The sequence below is a fragment of the Podarcis liolepis genome (genome assembly GCF_965112155.1).
Source record: "Podarcis liolepis genome assembly, chromosome: 5".
NCBI classification, from domain to species: domain Eukaryota; kingdom Metazoa; phylum Chordata; class Lepidosauria; order Squamata; family Lacertidae; genus Podarcis; species Podarcis liolepis.
Genome location: NC_139556.1, coordinates 6005111 through 6022858, shown reverse-complemented (window position 1 = coordinate 6022858; position 17748 = coordinate 6005111). Strand labels below are relative to the sequence as shown.

Below are 17748 nucleotides of genomic sequence, written 5' to 3'. Positions count from 1 at the left end.
ACCTACCTGAATATAACAACCAACAAAAAGAGTACCTCCACCCCAGTTTAAAAGGCCATGGATGGTTTAGTTAGTCAGAGCCGTGGGAGAAGAGGGGTGGTTTTCCCTGGTGTCTAGAGATATGTAATGAAGGTGCCAGGCAAGCTTCCCCGGGGAGAGCATTCCACAAACAGGGAGCCACCGCAGAAAAGGCCTGTTCTCATGTTGCCTCCTCTTGTGGAGGGCCTCAGAAGATAACTGTAGGGTCTGAGTTGGTTCATATTGGGAAAGGCAGTACTTGGGGTATTGCAGTCCTGAGCCATTTGGTGCTTCATAGGACCAGGATTGGAATTATATGCTCAAACTGCCTTGCCCTGGCGAGCAAGCAGCCTGCGGAATTCTGCCGAATGTCAAATCTGAGCAACAGCACAAATACGTGATCCCTAGATTGTGAAATATTCAGCAGGGAACACACCTCTGCTGACCTGACTAGTTTCCCCCCAGATGAGCTGTGCATTTTATGACAGCCTCTGACATCTATTTTCTGACATTGGTTATGCTACAGGTTCAAGGCATAGTACAATTTAATCTCCTTTTTTATAGGTCACTTTCAAAACACCAGATGTCTTATTGCTTTGTCAACAAATGCACCTATATTTTCTGGTGCCTTAAAAGTTGTCTTCGGCCACCTCTAGAAAGTCATGCCCCCCACTTTCCAGCCACCCAGATTGGCCAATCAAGCACTGAGATACGAGAGAGCAGTAAATACTTTCACACTGCAACACACCAGTGGCCTAACTGGAACAGTCACTTGGCATTCCATTGCACTATTGACAAACGTGTAATTATTTCCACAAGATTTGTGGCTACTTGCTTTCTTGCTGACTCAACAAATAGCACTTGAGCCCTGTATCTTTATTTAAATCCTAAGAATTACAGCATTCTGACAATGGATTTTAATTTTGATTCTAAAGTACAGCGTCTGAAACCACAGTCTCTGTTCTCTCTTTTTGGATGGATTTCCATGCAGTGATTTGTGGAACGTTTTAAAGATAGGGAGCAGTGTCTTGCTCATCCATTCCTGCTAATGATGTGAATGTTCTCTGCAGGGTGCCAACCAATTCTCCGAAGATAGGAGTGTTCAACTATCTAGCAGCTGAAACAGGAGGTACTGCTACTTCTGCATCTTCACAAGGTCATAATTTAAAGGATTACTCACATGCTGTTTGATGTCTTGTCATATATCCTCCTGCTAGCAGATGAAGTGGTTGGATCGCCACTAAAGCAAGCCTCTTCAACCACTGGATTTTATTTTTTTAAAGTAGTAGTTGCAAGTCTGCCTAAGTAAATATACATCCAGCGGCTGATGTCAAGTGTAAAATGTAACAATAATAACAATGATCAGCAAACGTGTTTCTGGTAGAATGATCACCCAAGAGAGAGACTCTCGCTCTCAAGCGATGCAGAAAAAGAACCAGTGAGTTATGCTCTCACAAGATGTTCTGTTTGGAAGAAAATGCACCCTGTGCTCATTGTTCTGGCAAATGTTTTTAATCCAGCCATAATGAATGATAAATACAGTTAGATCTTTAGGATTTTCCATTGGTAACTTGTCTGAGTTAGACATTTGGGACTGCAGCTGGAAAAAATGATGAATCTGAAGTAAACTGCTTATATTTATTGATTGTACTGAGTTAACTTAAGATGGAAATGTTGGTTACCAGTAAGTCTCTGAGCCCAGTGTCCAAATACCAAAGAGACACAATCCGTCTGAGATCAATAGTCAAAACTCGGGTATCTTTATTCTTGATTACAGAACCCAGGTCTCTTGACAGTGTAAGAGTTTATCTCCGACTCCTGAATAAAACATGTTTTGAACCCTGACAGTACAGGAACCAGTACAAATATGCATTCAAGTATTAAACATGGTATCACACACAGTCCTCTGCCTTCACACAAACTGGTAGTGAACACATTCACAAGTTTTGTGTTGTGTTCTTTCAGAACCTTCACTACTTCAATAAACAAAATAATATTTTTTCTGCTTTTGTCAATTTTAGTAGATATGTGAGCCTAATACTAGTGACAACAGATTAGTGATGACTACTTTATCAGCTGTGGTTTCCTTTGCTAGCTTTTCCTCCTACTGTTATTTATCCCTTGCTACTAGGGACACGGGTGGCACTGTGGGTAAAACCTCAGTGCCTAGGACTTGCTGATCGTAAGGTCGGCGGTTCGAATCCCCGCAGCGGGGTGAACTCCCGTCGTTCGGTCCCAGCTCCTGCCCACCTAGCAGTTCGAAAGCACTCTTTTAAGTGCAAGTAGATAAATAGGCACCGCTTTATAGTGGGACGACGCTGTGTGCGACGCTGGTGCTGGCTCGCCAGCTGCAGCTTCGTCACACTGGCCACGTGACCCAGAAGTGTCTTCAGACGGCGCCGGCTCCCGGCCTCTTGAGCGAGATGAGCGCGCAACCCTAGAGTCGGACACGACTGGCCTGTACGGGCAGGGGTACCTTTACCTTTACTAGGTTGAAAGGGACACGGGTGGCACTGTGGTGTAAGCCACTGAGCCTTGGGCTTGCCGATCGGAAGCTTGGCGGTTCGAATCCCTGTGACGAGGTGAGCTCCCGTTGCTCAGTCCCTGCTCCTGCCAACCTAGCAGTTCGAAAGCACGTCAAAGTGCAAGTAGATAAATAGGTACTGCTCCAGCAGGAAGGTGAACGGCGTTTCCGTGCGCTGCTCTGGTTTCACCAGAAGTGGCTTAGTCATGCTGGCCACATGACCTGGAAAAACTGTCTGCGGACAAACATCAGCTCCCTCGGCCAGTAAAGCGAGATGAGCGCCGCAACCCCAGAGTCGTTCGTGACTGGACTTTACTGTCAGGGGTCCTTTACCTTTACTAAGTTGAAAACCATTATTTGTACTATTTAAGGATAAATGAAAACTGGTATAAGTCATTGGTTTGTATGCATCAATTGCACCATGAAGCATCGATAGCTAAATACATTTCTTGAATTAGTAGATTCCACAGTGTGCCCAGAGTACTGTTCTCCTGTGTATTTGTTATTTGAATCACCATCATCCCAGAGAACTACATGGATGAGAAAACCAACCTGCAGAGTGTCTCTGAGAAAAGGAGAGGGGAGCTTCAAAATTTTAAAAAATCACAACACACACAAGTTGCTCTGGAATCTCTGGTGCATCCAACATGATTGCATGTGCAGATTATTTATGCAAAGAGTTAAATGAGCATTTGAACTGGCTCTTGCAAAATATGAGCTGTCTTTTATAGCCCAATTCTATTTCTCTTTCCTAGGAAGGAAGCCTCATTCATTCCAAGAGGATTCAAGTGTGCACAAAATTGCACTCCCCCCCCATATATTACAATGGAATTTTTGTATTGTGTATTTGGGGTTATGGCCATAGCATTTGCAAAAATGAAGCAACTCTTTATGTGTTTTTTGTTTAAAAATATTTATACACTGCCTTACCTAATAAAAATTGCCCCAAGGTGGGGGATAAGAATGCAGAAAATGTAACAGAATAAAACAGTCCCTCTGAAATGCCCAAAAACAATTCAAATGACATGTGATGTAAAGCATAGTTCACACACCAAGAAATCAGCAGCAAAATATTCCCACAGCTGAACAATGTTGCCTGTCCAAAAGCTGCCTGAATCATTGTTCATCCATGGTTATGGCAAATATGATCCCCAATGTAATTAATATACTCATAATTTATAATTTCTTGCAATTTTGACATTGGGATGTCAAAAGTAGAACTGATTTTCAGATCTCTCAAATGAAACTTTAGATGCCTGAAACTGGTTTCAAGCCTGAAACTAATTTGTGATTAAAACGGTTTATTATTTATCATTTAAGTTACATTTAACAAAATAGCCATGTTAAAAATGACCTCAGGGTTGGATATAAAATACTGTAGGGTCAGTATTTGCTATTAAGAAGCTAATCAAGTATTTTTGACATATTTGGGGATGGGGCGTCTGCCGTATCCCTGTCTCAGTGATGTACAAAGGGACCAATCAACATAAATTAGAGTGCTTAAAAAGGTATACTTAAATAGCAATAGGCGTGTCAAAATATTTTAAAAGATAGTGCTATTTAAAAACTAGCCCAAAAAAAAACAAGACAAAGATTTGCAAAACAAAATAAACTTTACTAACATTACTTATTAGACTTGTTAGTAGCTTGTTACCAAGTGACTTATAATATTTTAAAATATTAATACAAATACGTTATCCCATAAAAACAAAACAATCCTCCCCAAAAGGTGCTGTGTATTCAAACCTTCCTTGTTATGGCAGACAGCCAATTATAAGATTCATTTTTAGAATTGCCATGGCTTTGCAGACAGCTAAATATTAATTTCTCTCAATCGGAGATGAACATGTATCTGTCTACAGTGGCACTAAAAAAAGGACAGGCACAGCACCTTTATTATTAAAGCAGAAAGGGACTGTCCTCCTTCAACAGGTGTTCAAATGTGTGCACATCACAGCAGCAGGACAGCATTAGCTGTCACTAGTTTCTCTAGTTGTGGAGAGGAATGTGCATTCGAACACATGTCTCACTGGAAGTAAATCAGTGCTGACAGATTGTGGCATTCTGTTATGCATTCTGTTTTCTCTCTCTGCTTTTCTTGTGCAAGAGCTTCTATGCCCGGCCCTTTGTGCAATAGTTTCTGCATCCCTCCCCGCCACGGAAAATAAATTAAAATCAGATACGCAGAGGTTTCAGGATAACTCTCCACACCCAGACAAGCAATAAAATCCATCTTAGAAAAAGAACACGATGGATTGTCACAGCTTGTTTGTCAAAAAGAAACCAAGAACAACATGGAAACGGCACCTCAAAAATGCATTTTTGGCAACTTGAACTGAAAGCTTGAGGTTTATTAAAAACCGTTAGACAGAAAACTAGATCCTGTCCAAAAGCATCCACCTTTGAAAAACTCTTCCCATTACGGGGCTGGGGGGTGGAATTTGGCCAAAAACAAAGAACTCCGGAAGATCATGGTTCAGCAACTGATGTCAACTAGATTTAGAGAAGGAGCCCTTGATGTACTTCGGATGTTGCACTTAGAAACTGACGGAGCGAATTCCACAAAGCCATGAGATGGAAGCCAAATAGCTGGGGGAATGTCTTTGCCCAAGGGGGACACTTTATACCAACAGTACTTACTGGGAAAGCTCAACTCCTGTGCCCTAGATACTCTAGAGTAAATGGAAGAAAGAGGGCATGCTGCAAGATAGAGGTTGAAAAATTGGCTTTCTAAAACTAGGGGTCAGCTGGGCAAACTATTGCAGGGGGTGGGGGAGAGAGGTAGTACCAGAACACAGAAGTTTAGCTACCTTCTTGTCCTGCAGTCATTAATATTTTTTGTTTCATTTTGTTTTTGTTTTATGGGTTTGGCAAGCTTTCCCCACCACTGTTGTTTCTCAAAAATGAATGGTATTTGTGTATAGAAGCCTTCTTCTAATATACTATTTACTGCCGCATCTGCTAACAGCTTTAGTGCTAGATTATGTAAACACTATTGACATGAAACTTGGTAAAGTACTACTGTAAATATCATAGCATCTTACATAAAACAGCTAAGATATGATTTTTAAAAATTACAATTTTTTAAAAACCCGTAATTAATAAAATCAGCAGATCTAGAAAATGTTTTTAAAAAGTGAATCAGGAAGTCTGGGGGAAGAAGAGCTGTCCCCTCCTGGTACCAATATGCCAGGCAAACTTCTCTGGGGAGAGCATTCCATTTTGGAGAAGCTATTCCTGAACAGGTTATTTCCTTGGCACAAAAAAAGCACGAGACAAAACTGAGCCATGAGACTTCCAGGTCCACTTTCTAGAAACTGCGCTCCAGAAAGAATCAGAGCCATCAACATTGGATGGTGTGGCTCTTTAAAATGCCCTTGTGCATTTGGAGGGTGAGGTTTAAGCCATCGAAGGTGAACAATATGCTTTTTAAAAATGTTCCCCTTTCTGTTCCCGAGGGCAGAAAAGGGGATTCCCAGCTCCAAGGAATGACAGGAGGTTCTGTGTTTAGAACAGGCTGTTAACTTTCTAGACTAGTTTTTAAAATACGGTAAGGGCATACCTTGACCAATTCCCAGGCCTGGGGGCTTCACAACAAAACTTCATTTTGTTTTATAGACTTGACACAGATAATTTATTATAATGTCTTGTTGTTCAGCGTCATGCTTTATATCATGTCGTTGAATTTACATTTCAGTGTACATGTGCCTCCTCTGCATGGCAAATCTGGGAGGGATGTTTAGTGTTAAAAGCCCCCCACCCTTTCCCAGGGATAATCTTAGAAGACTTGAGAGCAAAATGAGCATTAAATTGGGCAGTCTGTAATTAAATTATAATGGTGCTTATTCTGGTTCAGTAAATATTTATAGCATTGCAGGGAAACAAAGAAAAAAAGAATCATACCCTGCCTTAATGATGGAGTCATGTATTGAATAAAGGTGTTTGTTTGTCAATATGCAAAATGTCCATTCAAAAGTGGGCTGCCAGAAATGTATCAATCACAAGGACATGTCTGTCGTGTTTTGAAACTCCGAAATACACCCGGAACCAGGAGGAAGGGACGATGGATGAATATTGGATTGTTTATTTTTATTTTTCCCATCAGGACCATTTTATAAAATTGATGAATGTTAGGAGAATGTTGAAAGGAATTTATTTGGCTCTTATAAAAATGTTTAAAGAAATAGGTAAGAAGGTTATGGTCAGGAGAAGTAGGTGAAAATTAAGATTTAAGTTTCAAATTTTAAGGTTTTTTTTCTTTTATATATATGGATAAGATAAGATGAAATAGATTAAGGTAATGGGATGATAGAATTTTATGAATTAGGGGTAGGATTCAAAAGAGGGGAAGGATTTGCTGGAATAATAATGAATTGGAATACAGAGGAGGGAGGCGTGAGGAAGTCCGGGAAATAAGTTAATGAAAATATATGATGATTGGATTAGGGGTTTTTTAACTATTTTTACGTGGTTTTTTTTTCTTTTTTGTATCTTTTTTTTCTTGTATCTTTTCTTTTTTGTCTGTTCTTACTTTATGAAAATTTTAATAAATATCTTATGGGGGGGGGGAAATGAAACTCCGAAATCGAGAAGTAGAAACCACTCTTTCCTTGCTAATGACAATGAAGACAAAAAAACCATATATATATTTTTATCAACTTTTCAGATCTCTCCTTGTAACCATGAGGAATACTAGCGTGCTATTTTGTTTTCAATTTCAAAGGAAACCATTAACAATCATTGTTTCGATATCTGTGTCAGTTGTGTATAACTTGTTCTCTCATTTTGTACAGATTAGAACAGGCCTGGGCAACCTTTTTCACCCCAGGGGCTGCATTCCTTTCTGAATAACCTTCCAGGGGCCACATTTGAATGGGTGGTGCCAGAGCAACAAATGGATGGAGCAACAAATGTGGAAAAAAAATATTTAGTTATTTGTTTTATAAAATGTATATATAGCTTGATTTAAAAACAACACCAACAACCTCCAAGCGGTTAAAAAGAAAAGAAAAAGACAATGAAATCATCCCTAGAAGCCTTTGTGCGATAGGTTAGTTCTATGCAAGCTCATAAACCCCTCTCTGTTCTCCATATAAGCAAGCAAGAGCGATGATCAGACTTCAAGGACACATTTGAGCCAGGCAAAAACACTCAAGGAAGGAATGAAGCAGGGCCACTGAGGGAACTGAGAGCCCCCACCCCTGGGCTAGAAGACAATGCTACTTATTTGCTCTGCATCTGTAGACAAAAGCATCTCTGAGCTTCACAATATTTCCTGCCTCATTTTCTAGTTCTCTGAAAAAAGTACCTCTACAACAGCAGTGCCTGCAGCAGAATGTTCCACACAGAACCCGAGCCCCATGTTTCCATCGTTCTTCAGGAAGAATCTCTGTTCTTTTTCCAAGCATGAAGTCATCGCTATCGATTCCAGTTGCTGGAAACACCTGAGTCTGTTAACATTTAATAGAGATGCTCCTTTGAGCCATAGCTTGGGTTTTGCTATTGCAAACATGGGAGTTGTCTTGGCCTTGGCTACGGAAGACTCCCAGCGCAGTACAGCTTCTATACTTTCTTGTACACTTCGTCATAAGCAAGGTTTTACAGCACACCACACTTACCTGAGACGTTCCTTTAACTTCTTCCATGTGAAGGAATCTATGCCTTTGAGGACATCACCCCCTCTCACTGCAAGCTCCACCAAGGCCATACATAATGCCACACCGAAGGGGTTGAGGGGCAAAACAGGGGTGACATGAGAAAGACTTATCACATGGGCCCACATGTACATTTCCTACTGAAATGGCCCAGAAAAGAGGAGGCTGAGAGGAGATATTATAGTCATCTTTCAATATCTCAAGGGCTGTCACATGGAGGAGGATGCCAGCTTGTTTTCCTTTGCTCTGGAGGTTAGGAGTGGACAACTAACTTTTGACTCCTGCCTGGCATCAGCACCAATGTGTGGCCCCCAAAATATTAACCCCAAAGGAAGCAGGCCTACCCATCTCTGTTGACTGGCAGGGGCTCTCCAAGATTTTGCACAGGGAGCTAGAAATGCCAGCAATCAAATCTGGGACTTTCCAAAACCTGTGCTCTGTCACAACCCTTTAAGTTACCCAGCTCTTTTGCATGGTCTTTTGTTGCAAAGTATACATCAGAAATCGAACAAGGAAGTTGGAGGGACTGAATACCATAACAATGAGAACCATTCAGGTGAGCAGCAAAATTGTCCCTAGCACTGTGGGAAGCAGAAGTCTCCTGCAGGAAGTGGGATAGATTAGCAATGGGATCCAGAATTAATTGTTCTTCCAAGAGAACTAGGCAGTCATGAGAGTGGCAATTAGAAGGCCATAAATCTGAACAACAGCTGCTTGAAGGAGGTTCTTGAAGGGGATTTGAGGGAAATTTGATGTCAGTCACACAAGGGAAACTGGAGAGGTGGAACTCAAATTTTTCCTTCAGTCTCCCTATGCGCACGCATGCTCTTGGAGTCCACAGCATCACAAGGGTGTGTGTGTGTGTGTGTTTTCATAATTGCTCTATCTTTGCCATCCAGCCTGGATATATCCATATGGCCTGAATGAATGCTGGCCTCTGCTGCACCATTGCATTTCAGCTGGGAAAACAGGATCATATATATTTTTTTTTTTTAAAAAAAAGGAAGACATTTCATTTGAGAGAGAGAGAGAGAGAGAGAGAGAGAGAGAGAGAGAGAGACTCACTATAGGTGTGTTCACACCAGCGGCGTAGCGTGGGTTGTTAGCACCCGGGGCAAGGCAAGTAATTTGCGCCCCCTAACCCCTAACCTGCCGCCGCTGCCAGCTTCTTCTTGCTGCTGCCTGGTCTGGTCTGGTGTGGTTCTCTCCCGTGCTCAGCGCTGCGCTGGGCGGCCGCTGCACTGTCCCTCCCCCAGATAGTCCCTCGCTCTCTCTCCGCACCGCACGCCTGGCACCCCCCCCCTCCACAGTGGGCGGCAACCCGGCGGCTCGGATAGGATTCGCACAGCCAGCACTGCAGTGAGAGAGAGTGAGTGAGCCAGGTAGGGGCAGAGAGCTGTGAGTGCGAGCGCGCGCCCCCCAGATGTTGCGCCCGGTGCGGCCGGGCCCCCCTGCAGCCCCCACGCTACGGCACTGGTTCACACACACACCAGAGTGCAGTGAAGTTTTTCTCCATGAATTTCATAGCTCTTCCCCCCCAGCTCTTCAGATTAGCAAGGCTTCATTCATTTCTGTGTTCACGCCGGGGGGAGAGGAGCACTGACAGGGTGGGGGGTGTCTTTATCCTACACACACATGCATTTTGGATAACGTCCTATGAACATATATTAAAAACCCCACACTGGAAACACAGAGTGCACAGTAAATGGGAGTGTGAGCACAGCCATACTCTCCATTTATCAAACTCTGAAAAGCCCAGGATCCATCATCACATGCTGGTATCACATTGCCAGCAAAATTCAGCTAGGTGGCTGCATCTTGGGAACCTAGCCAGCTCCCATGACTGAATTATGCAGCTTTAATCTGGGGCATTATTGAAAGCGGGAAAGGGGGGAGCCAGATCCTCTTCCTGTGGAACTGGAAGCCACCAGGGCTTAGATGAGTTCCTACCACCATTGCATCTTTGAGTGTAACCCTGTATTTCTTCCAAGTATAAATGAAAGTGAAATCCTGGACTTGGGGAAAGTGTCATGGGGAGGACAAAATATGGTATTTCTACCCATAATGCTAAACCTCCTTTGGGGAAGGTTCTCAGACAGGGTGGAAGGAGAAAGAACTTGCCCATGTGAAGACCACCTGGTGGAAACCCTTACCCACATGGTTCTTAATTGTAAACTATATGCTGATCTCCGACAGCAATTTCTAGATCAGCTCTGTATCCCCAAATGGAAACAAGAGTTGGAGGTCATACATTTTCTATTACAGTGGTACCTCAGGTTACATACGCTTCAGATTACATACACTTCAGGTTACACACTCCACTAACCCAGAAATAGTGCTTCAGGTTAAGAACTTTGCTTCAGGATAAGAATAGAAATCGGGCTCTGGCGGCGCGGCAGCAGCGGGAGGCCCCATTAGCTAAAGTGGTGCTTCAGGTTAAGAACAGTTTCAGGTTAAGAACGGACTCTGGAACGAATTAAGTACTTAACCTGAGGTACCACTGTACTGGGGAATGATCAGGCGCTCACCAAGTTAGTGGCTAAATATCTCTATTTGGTTTTTGTTGTCAAAATACACTGCAGACGTCCAATCTCCCAGTAGATCTAGAGATGTGACGATAGACTGTTCTGCCTCCTTTCTTTTTGTAAATGTTTTGTACCACTGGGGAAGTGGTAATTCTGTACTGATTTGTTTTTGATGTTTGTATGTGATGCCAATAAAAGGTTTGATGATGATAATACTAAGTAGGCAAGGTCTCATTCACGGATGCCATGCCTTGGGCTTGTGCCTGTTCAGTGTCTCCTAGCTAGCTAAGTGCAACAGCTGCTTTCTTATTAGGTTTACGTGGGGGTTACATTCCAAGGCACCACACACACACACACACACATGAAGTTTCATATATTTGAAACACCATTGGATATGGCTGCAAACGCCCCACAGTGGTACCTCGGGTTAAGAACTTAATTCATTCCGGAGGTCCGTTCTTAACCTGAAACTGTTCTCAACCTGAGATACCACTTTAGCTAATGGGGCTTCCCACTGCCGCCGCACAATTTCTGTTCTCATCCTGAAGCAAAGTTCTTAACCTGAGGTACTATTTCTGGGTTAGCGGAGTCTGTAACCTGAAGCGTATGTAACCCGAGGTACCACTGTACAGTATTTCAATTCTGCAGAAGAAATGTTTTCTTTGCATTGGAGTCTGGAAATAACCTTGGAAGGAAATCCCGTTTAAATGAATGGGACTTAACTTCCAAGTAAATTTGATCGCTTTGTGTGTGTCCCCTCCTCCCTCTCTTTGACACACACACACACACAAATAAATTTATCCATACCATTAATTGCTTTAGGCAGCATTTCTATTCAAAAGCAAGCCCCATTGAGTATAGCTGGACTTACTCCCAGGTAGCTATGTATAGAATTGTATCCTGCAGTTTCTTTTATGCAACGGGACTATAAGTTAAATGTGTTTCTTTAAGAGTATTTAGGCTCTGCTACGTTACTGCAATATGGACTGAAAGCAAAAAGATCTTTGAGTGCATTAAATGGTTACCTTCCTATTTCCCTTTAATGTGTTAGAAAAGAAAGATTCCTCTGCGGATATCTTTGTAATATGCAAAATGCAAATTCATTCCCATTTAATTGATTAGTGCGCACCGGGGGACATTTATTTAATGGCTTGACAGCCCGTCTAATTATCTGTCTGTGCGTCTGGCTCTCCAGATACAGAACTCGAACCGGGAATCCGACAGCAACAGCGCTTGCTTTCGGCGCGCGGTGGCTCAAACCGGGCTTTAGGAACATGCTCCCTGCTGCATTTCCCCAAAGGGTGGTGGGGCGGGGAAGAGAGAAGCGTGGACCTCGTCCCTGGCCATTCAGCCCCTGTTCCCGGGAGGACCGGGGGCGCCCATCTGCACGTGGCCGGAGATGCTCCTTCGAAGAAGCCGCTCCCCGCGCCGGCACCTCGCCAAATCGCCCTGAACTTTGCCAGTGACTGCAGGGACGCAAGCTGCATCCCTGCTCGGGGGTGGATCCGGCAACTGCAAGAGCCCTTCTCGGTTCCAATTAGCCAAAGGAAAGAGGGAGAGGGAGACAGGGAGGGAGTGGAGGTGAGCTGCGGATTTGGGGGGGGGGGGGAGGAAGGAGTTGCTTGGCAAGTCCGAGTTCTGGAGAGGACCGAAGAGAGCTGCTTCTCTCCTCCAGCACCCGCTGGCGCGCACGCACCTCCTCGCCTCTGAAGGAATTGCCTCGGAGCGAGCGAAAATCGCAGCCTCTTCCTGGACTCGAGTCGCAGAGTTTGCTGCCACCCAGCCCAACAAGACGCAACAACGCAGCCCACTTGACGTCTTGCTTGTGCAGAAGCCACCGTCTTAGGGGAGGGCGCCTTCTTTTCTTCCTCATTCTTCCTTTCTTTCATGATATTGGCCAGAAGAGGAAGAAGAAAACGACTGTTTCTCTGGAGATCCCTGAATTTCTTCTCCTGAAGGATTTCCCATGAAATGCTCCACGGGGAACCTGGGGTGGGAAAGATCTAAGTACTCTTCGGAGTGAAAAGCGGAACTTCTGAGCTTTGCTATTATCGATTTATTAACCCATTAAAACAAAGAACATCCTCATTATTCTGGGACAGCATGGCAGCTACAGACCTCTTCATTTTGGCACTGTCTAGCGTTTTCCTAGACTTCTGGAGTCCGTGCCACACGACAGACACAAGCCAGCCAAGGTTACGCCTGTCACATAAAGGTAAGGCAACGTCTGTCTTTTTGTGTGAAATGCCCTTTTTAAAAAATAAAAAAAATGCCCTCATTGGCATGGAATTGTGCCACCAGCCGTAAGTGCCATTTTCTCCCAGGCGTTTCTGATGCGTTTTTTAAAGATTTGCCTTCACAGGACAGCTTCGTTTCCACTCTTGGCAAACACGTGCACCTGCGTTGTACTGAACCAGCCAGGAGCTTGTGTGTCTTGAAGATGCAGACAGCAGAGAGCGAAACTCTGTCATTCACGTTCACCCTCAGCAAGTGTGAGCAAGTCTAGATGCTGTGATGTAGCAGTCTCTTTAAGATGAGTTGATGAAGGAGGCTAACACAGCCAGCATCACACACCTGGAATATGTTCAATTACCATGCAAAGTGGGGATGTCTGAATTCTAGGAGTTTGCCCCTTAAAAATATAAAGTTAAGGGGGGATGTACTGAGACTTCTCTGTATTGTGAAGCTGCGTCCTGATTCAGGCAGAACCAGCCCAAGCAAGCAGCTCAACTTTGCACTTCCGGGCTCCCCAAAATAATCATCAGGGCACCCCAAATTGGTGTAGATATTGCCCTGCCATTGAAGGACTGATCCCCATTAAGAATTAGCAGGCTAAATTGAATCTCTCTTTTTGGATCTAGGCTGAGTATTTGGCAGAGTGGGGGTGGGCTGGATTCCTAAGCCGCCAGATGAATCATCTTCCAAACGAACAAGTGTCATCACACTGTAATTAAGCTGACTGACTGCCAATAGCAGCCTGCTTCCAGCTTAAATATATAGCCCAAAGTCAAATTACTTGACTAGAAAATATTTGTGCCTTTCTGAACTGTTTCTCAACTCTCCAGGTTTAGTGAAGGCAAGAGTGTCAGAAAGAAACCACCTCATCTTTCCAAATCCCAGAGTTTAAAACCGTGCATCTGCTAATATTTCATCTCTGCATAATGCCTGCAGCAACCCAGGAAGTTAGACTCTCATTTGCTCATGATGGGATTTGGTGAAAAGCTGCTTTGACAGAGAGGCTAACCTGTGGCTTCTAGGGAACAGGGGCTGAGCATTTGCCTAGTTCCTTGCAGAGGCAGCATAGGTTGAAAAGTTATAAACCCAGGAGCAAGGGCCCCCGCCCCCATACCTTTGGGTAAACATGCCTGCGCCCTGATTTCCACTACAATGGTTGCAGCAGATGGTGCTTCAATGTCCAAATACCAAATCTACATTGAGCCTCATCCTATTCATGTGTAAGGAAGTGTTATTGTGTTCAGTTGGGCTTATTACCAAGTTAATGGAAATAGTTCTGCAGCTGTGAAGCCACATCTCTGCATATGTATACAGGCATGTTTTACACTTTGTTCAGGGGGGCTTACCCCAAAGAGAGGGTGCAGACGTTTACTTGGGAGCTAAGCTCCATCAAACTGTGTGGGGCTTGATTCTGAGTATGCCTAGAGGGGGCCTGGCTGTTAAGGCTCCACACCTGTGTTCACGTTCTTGGGAATAAACCCCATGTCATTCAGTGCGTCTTGCTTCTGAGTAAGCTTGTGCCCTCCAGATGGTTTGGACTACAAATCCCAGCAGCTGTGCTGGTTGGGGTTGATGGGAGTTGTGGTCCAAACATCGGGAGGGCACCCATCTTGGCAAGTACTTTTCTCAAACCAAACTATAGGCAACAGAACTATTTAACTGGTTAGACTTCAGACATTAGAAAACTGCTGCATTAATCTTAAAGTGTTTCTCAGATTTCTTCTTTCTGATCACCAGTTGGAGTGTTTAAAATATTGTTGTCATTATTGAAACTGAGTAATGTGCTTTACACAGGGATGATACTGATAAGTAGCTTAGTATTATATGGCCGCCTCACTAGCATCTGAAACATATGAGTGAGGTGAGGTGGCCATATAATATTAAGCCATATATTAACACTATGGTTATAGCCATATATGCACCAGAGTAATTGCTCACCATTCCCTGGTTCTCTACTCACTATTGTGAGTTAGAACCCCTATTTTGACACTAGGCATGCCTTCTAAAGAGAGTGGAAAGAGGAATCTCCATTGACCAGTTTGATTCTAGTTGTGGTGACAGGTGAACGACATGTTGCCAAGAGGAAACTGCAAACTGATCTTCAGTATGCATCCTTGAGTTGCAACTATGCTTCGTAGAGTGATACAAACTGCTAAATGCAAGGAGAAAACAGAAAGATGGAATGAACAACAAAGTTGACTGTTCTAATTTATCAGAGTGTTTTGCTCAACCAATACTCTAGATTAGGTTTGATTTTGTTGTTGTTTGTTTGTTTGTTTATACCTCACCTTTTCCCTTGACGGGACTCAACATAGCTTATATAAAAATAAAAACAGCTAAACACATATATTTTTTTTAAAAAAATTAAACATTGATAGAATTGCATGATTAATAAAATCACACACGGCTTACTATGGTTTACATAGCACATCCCCACAAAGCTCTCTGAAGCACAGTTGTATGGGGCGCCCCATAAGAAAATAGGTTTGTGATTTGTCTGGATCTAAACATCGGCACCAATCAATGTGCTTGCAGTGCTGGTGGCAGTGGCGTAGCGTGGGTTGTCAGCACCCGGGGCAAGGCAAGTAATTTGCACCCCCTAACCCGTGGATTTGCGCCCCCTAACCCTACGCCCAGATGTTGTGGCCGGTGCGGCCGGCCCCCCCTGCACACCCCCCCCACGCTACACCACTGGCTGGTGGAACATTCCTGCCATGTGCATTTATACTGTCCTACCTGAGTTTCATTCTGGCCCAGAGGTAAAAGTAATGTCTCATCGTTTGAACAAACAAGTCATCGATTGTCCTTGCTGAAAGGAAATGGCTTGATTGATTCTCCTCATTCGCTCCATAAAAATTTTTTTAAAAAATAGATGAAAAAATCTCTGGTTACAGGGATTTCAAATTACCCTAGCGACTATTAACCAAACAATTGTCCTCGCTGGAAATAATTGCGGCAATCAGACGGTTGCATAAAACCCCATTGATCTCAAATTGACATCCACACATAATACAGTCCTGCGACTATCACAATGTATAAGTCAATTCCCATAAAGTGGACATAACTTTAGACTGACTGTGTGTGGTTTTGTGTCTGAGGTGCGTGTGTTACTGTCTGAAATAAATAAACCTCTTTTTGTACTTCTGCACAGCAGTACATTGGTTGACAGTTTGGGCTGGCTTCCTGCTAGGTTGCTATTGGAATTAGTGCTTCTGCATTCGCTTGCTAGCATAAATGTTTTCCCGGTGGTTGAAATGAATAGTGCATTTCACAATGTTTTTCTTCAAGTTTTGCAGGGAATCAGTAGCAGCACATCATAACTCTGGCAATTCTTTTACATGAAAAAATGTCTTTCCTAGATATTGCTTGTACTTGAGTCAGTGCATTCTTCAATATGATGAGAATTTGTCAGGTTGAAGGTCCATTTTCCATGTGCGTTTTACAAAAGCATAGAGTGCAAGCTATTTATCACGAGTAAGCGGCTGCAACTTGGGTTGTGGTGGTCAGAGCAATGAGGAGGGGGGGAGGCCCAAGCAATTCGAAGCAACAGACTTGCTTCTACCCTGGGAACACCAATTGCCATTCTCCCAATCCAAAGAACCACAAGAACAATGGGCAAATGCTGCTGGTGCTATTCAAACATGTGCGCATGATTGCCTCCCGTCTGAACTGTATAGTCCAGAGGGTGTTGCTGTGGGCGCCAAGGGCACAAAAACATAAAGATGTGGAGATTGCACAACAACCTTTTCAGCAAAGACAGACTAAGAAGAAGAAGAGTTTGGATTTGATATCCCGCCTTTCACTCCCCTTCAGGAGTCTCAAAGCGGCTAACATTCTCCTCTCCCTTCCTCCCCCACAACAAACACTCTGTGAGGTGAGTGGGGCTGAGAGACTTCAAAGAAGTGTGACTGGCCTAAGGTCATCCAGCAGCTGCATGTGGAGGAGCGGGGAATCGAACCCGGTTCCCCAGATTACGAGACTACCGCTCTTAACCACTACACCACACTGGCTCTCTAAGCTTTGCAGCAAGTTGCCATTTCGTTGTAATTAATCCCACTGTGTGCTTAAAATGTAACGTTCGCATTAGCACTCAGTGTTTGACATTAATGAGTGCATGCAGAGCTCTTATGATGTGGCCAAGCACAATGGAGAGTTATTATTTTAAACAAAACCAAGCACCAGCCCTCTCATCACCCAGTGCTTTCTTTATCATGTGATGTGCAGAATTGTAAAAGGTGAAAGATTTCTGCAATCTGAGGAGAAGCCACAGAGTGAAGTGCAGAATCGGTGTGGATATGCCCTATAAGAATAATAATAGGATCATAGAATTATAGGGTTGGAAGGGACGCCGAGGGTCATCTAGTCCAACCCTATGGTGGCAGTGCCGGAATCTCAACTAAAGCACCCATGACATGTGGTAGACTAGGTTTTGTAAGAGCCCAGCAAGTCTATCCTTCCAACGGTTGACTTATCTCAACTGGAATCACATACCAAGGAGGCTAAGGGAAAGGGATGCTTAACTCAGAAGGTGGTCTTGCCAGTGAGGAGGAAGAGGAGTGCGGGGGGCACACCGCCCCTGGCAGCGTGATCCCAGTAGGGAGCCATCACAGCTGCCCCCCCACCCGTGCTGGGTGCCACGCCCCCTGGCGGTGTGCCACGCCCCCAGGACGCCCACCAGCCCTGCCCCCGCCTGCTCTCCACCCCCCGGTGCCAGGGCATGAAGCTCTGCCACTGGGTCTTGCTCCAGGGGTTCATATTCTCCCCTGAGCTTCCAGGCAAGTTCCTCCTCCTC

General features: G+C 44.0%; 1 protein-coding gene across 2 annotated transcripts in view; it reads left to right on the top strand.

Annotated features, from left to right (window-relative positions):
• Positions 1–11940: 11940 nt before the first annotated feature.
• SEMA3E (semaphorin 3E) overlaps positions 11941–17748 on the top strand; it is a 184724-nt gene continuing 178916 nt past the window's right edge. For both annotated transcript variants that reach the window (XM_083503347.1, XM_083503346.1), the window contains exon 1: positions 11941–12936. In XM_083503347.1, the coding sequence (XP_083359473.1) occupies positions 12825–12936 (112 nt within the window). In that variant the 5' untranslated portion in view covers positions 11941–12824. The remainder of the gene's footprint in view (positions 12937–17748) is intronic.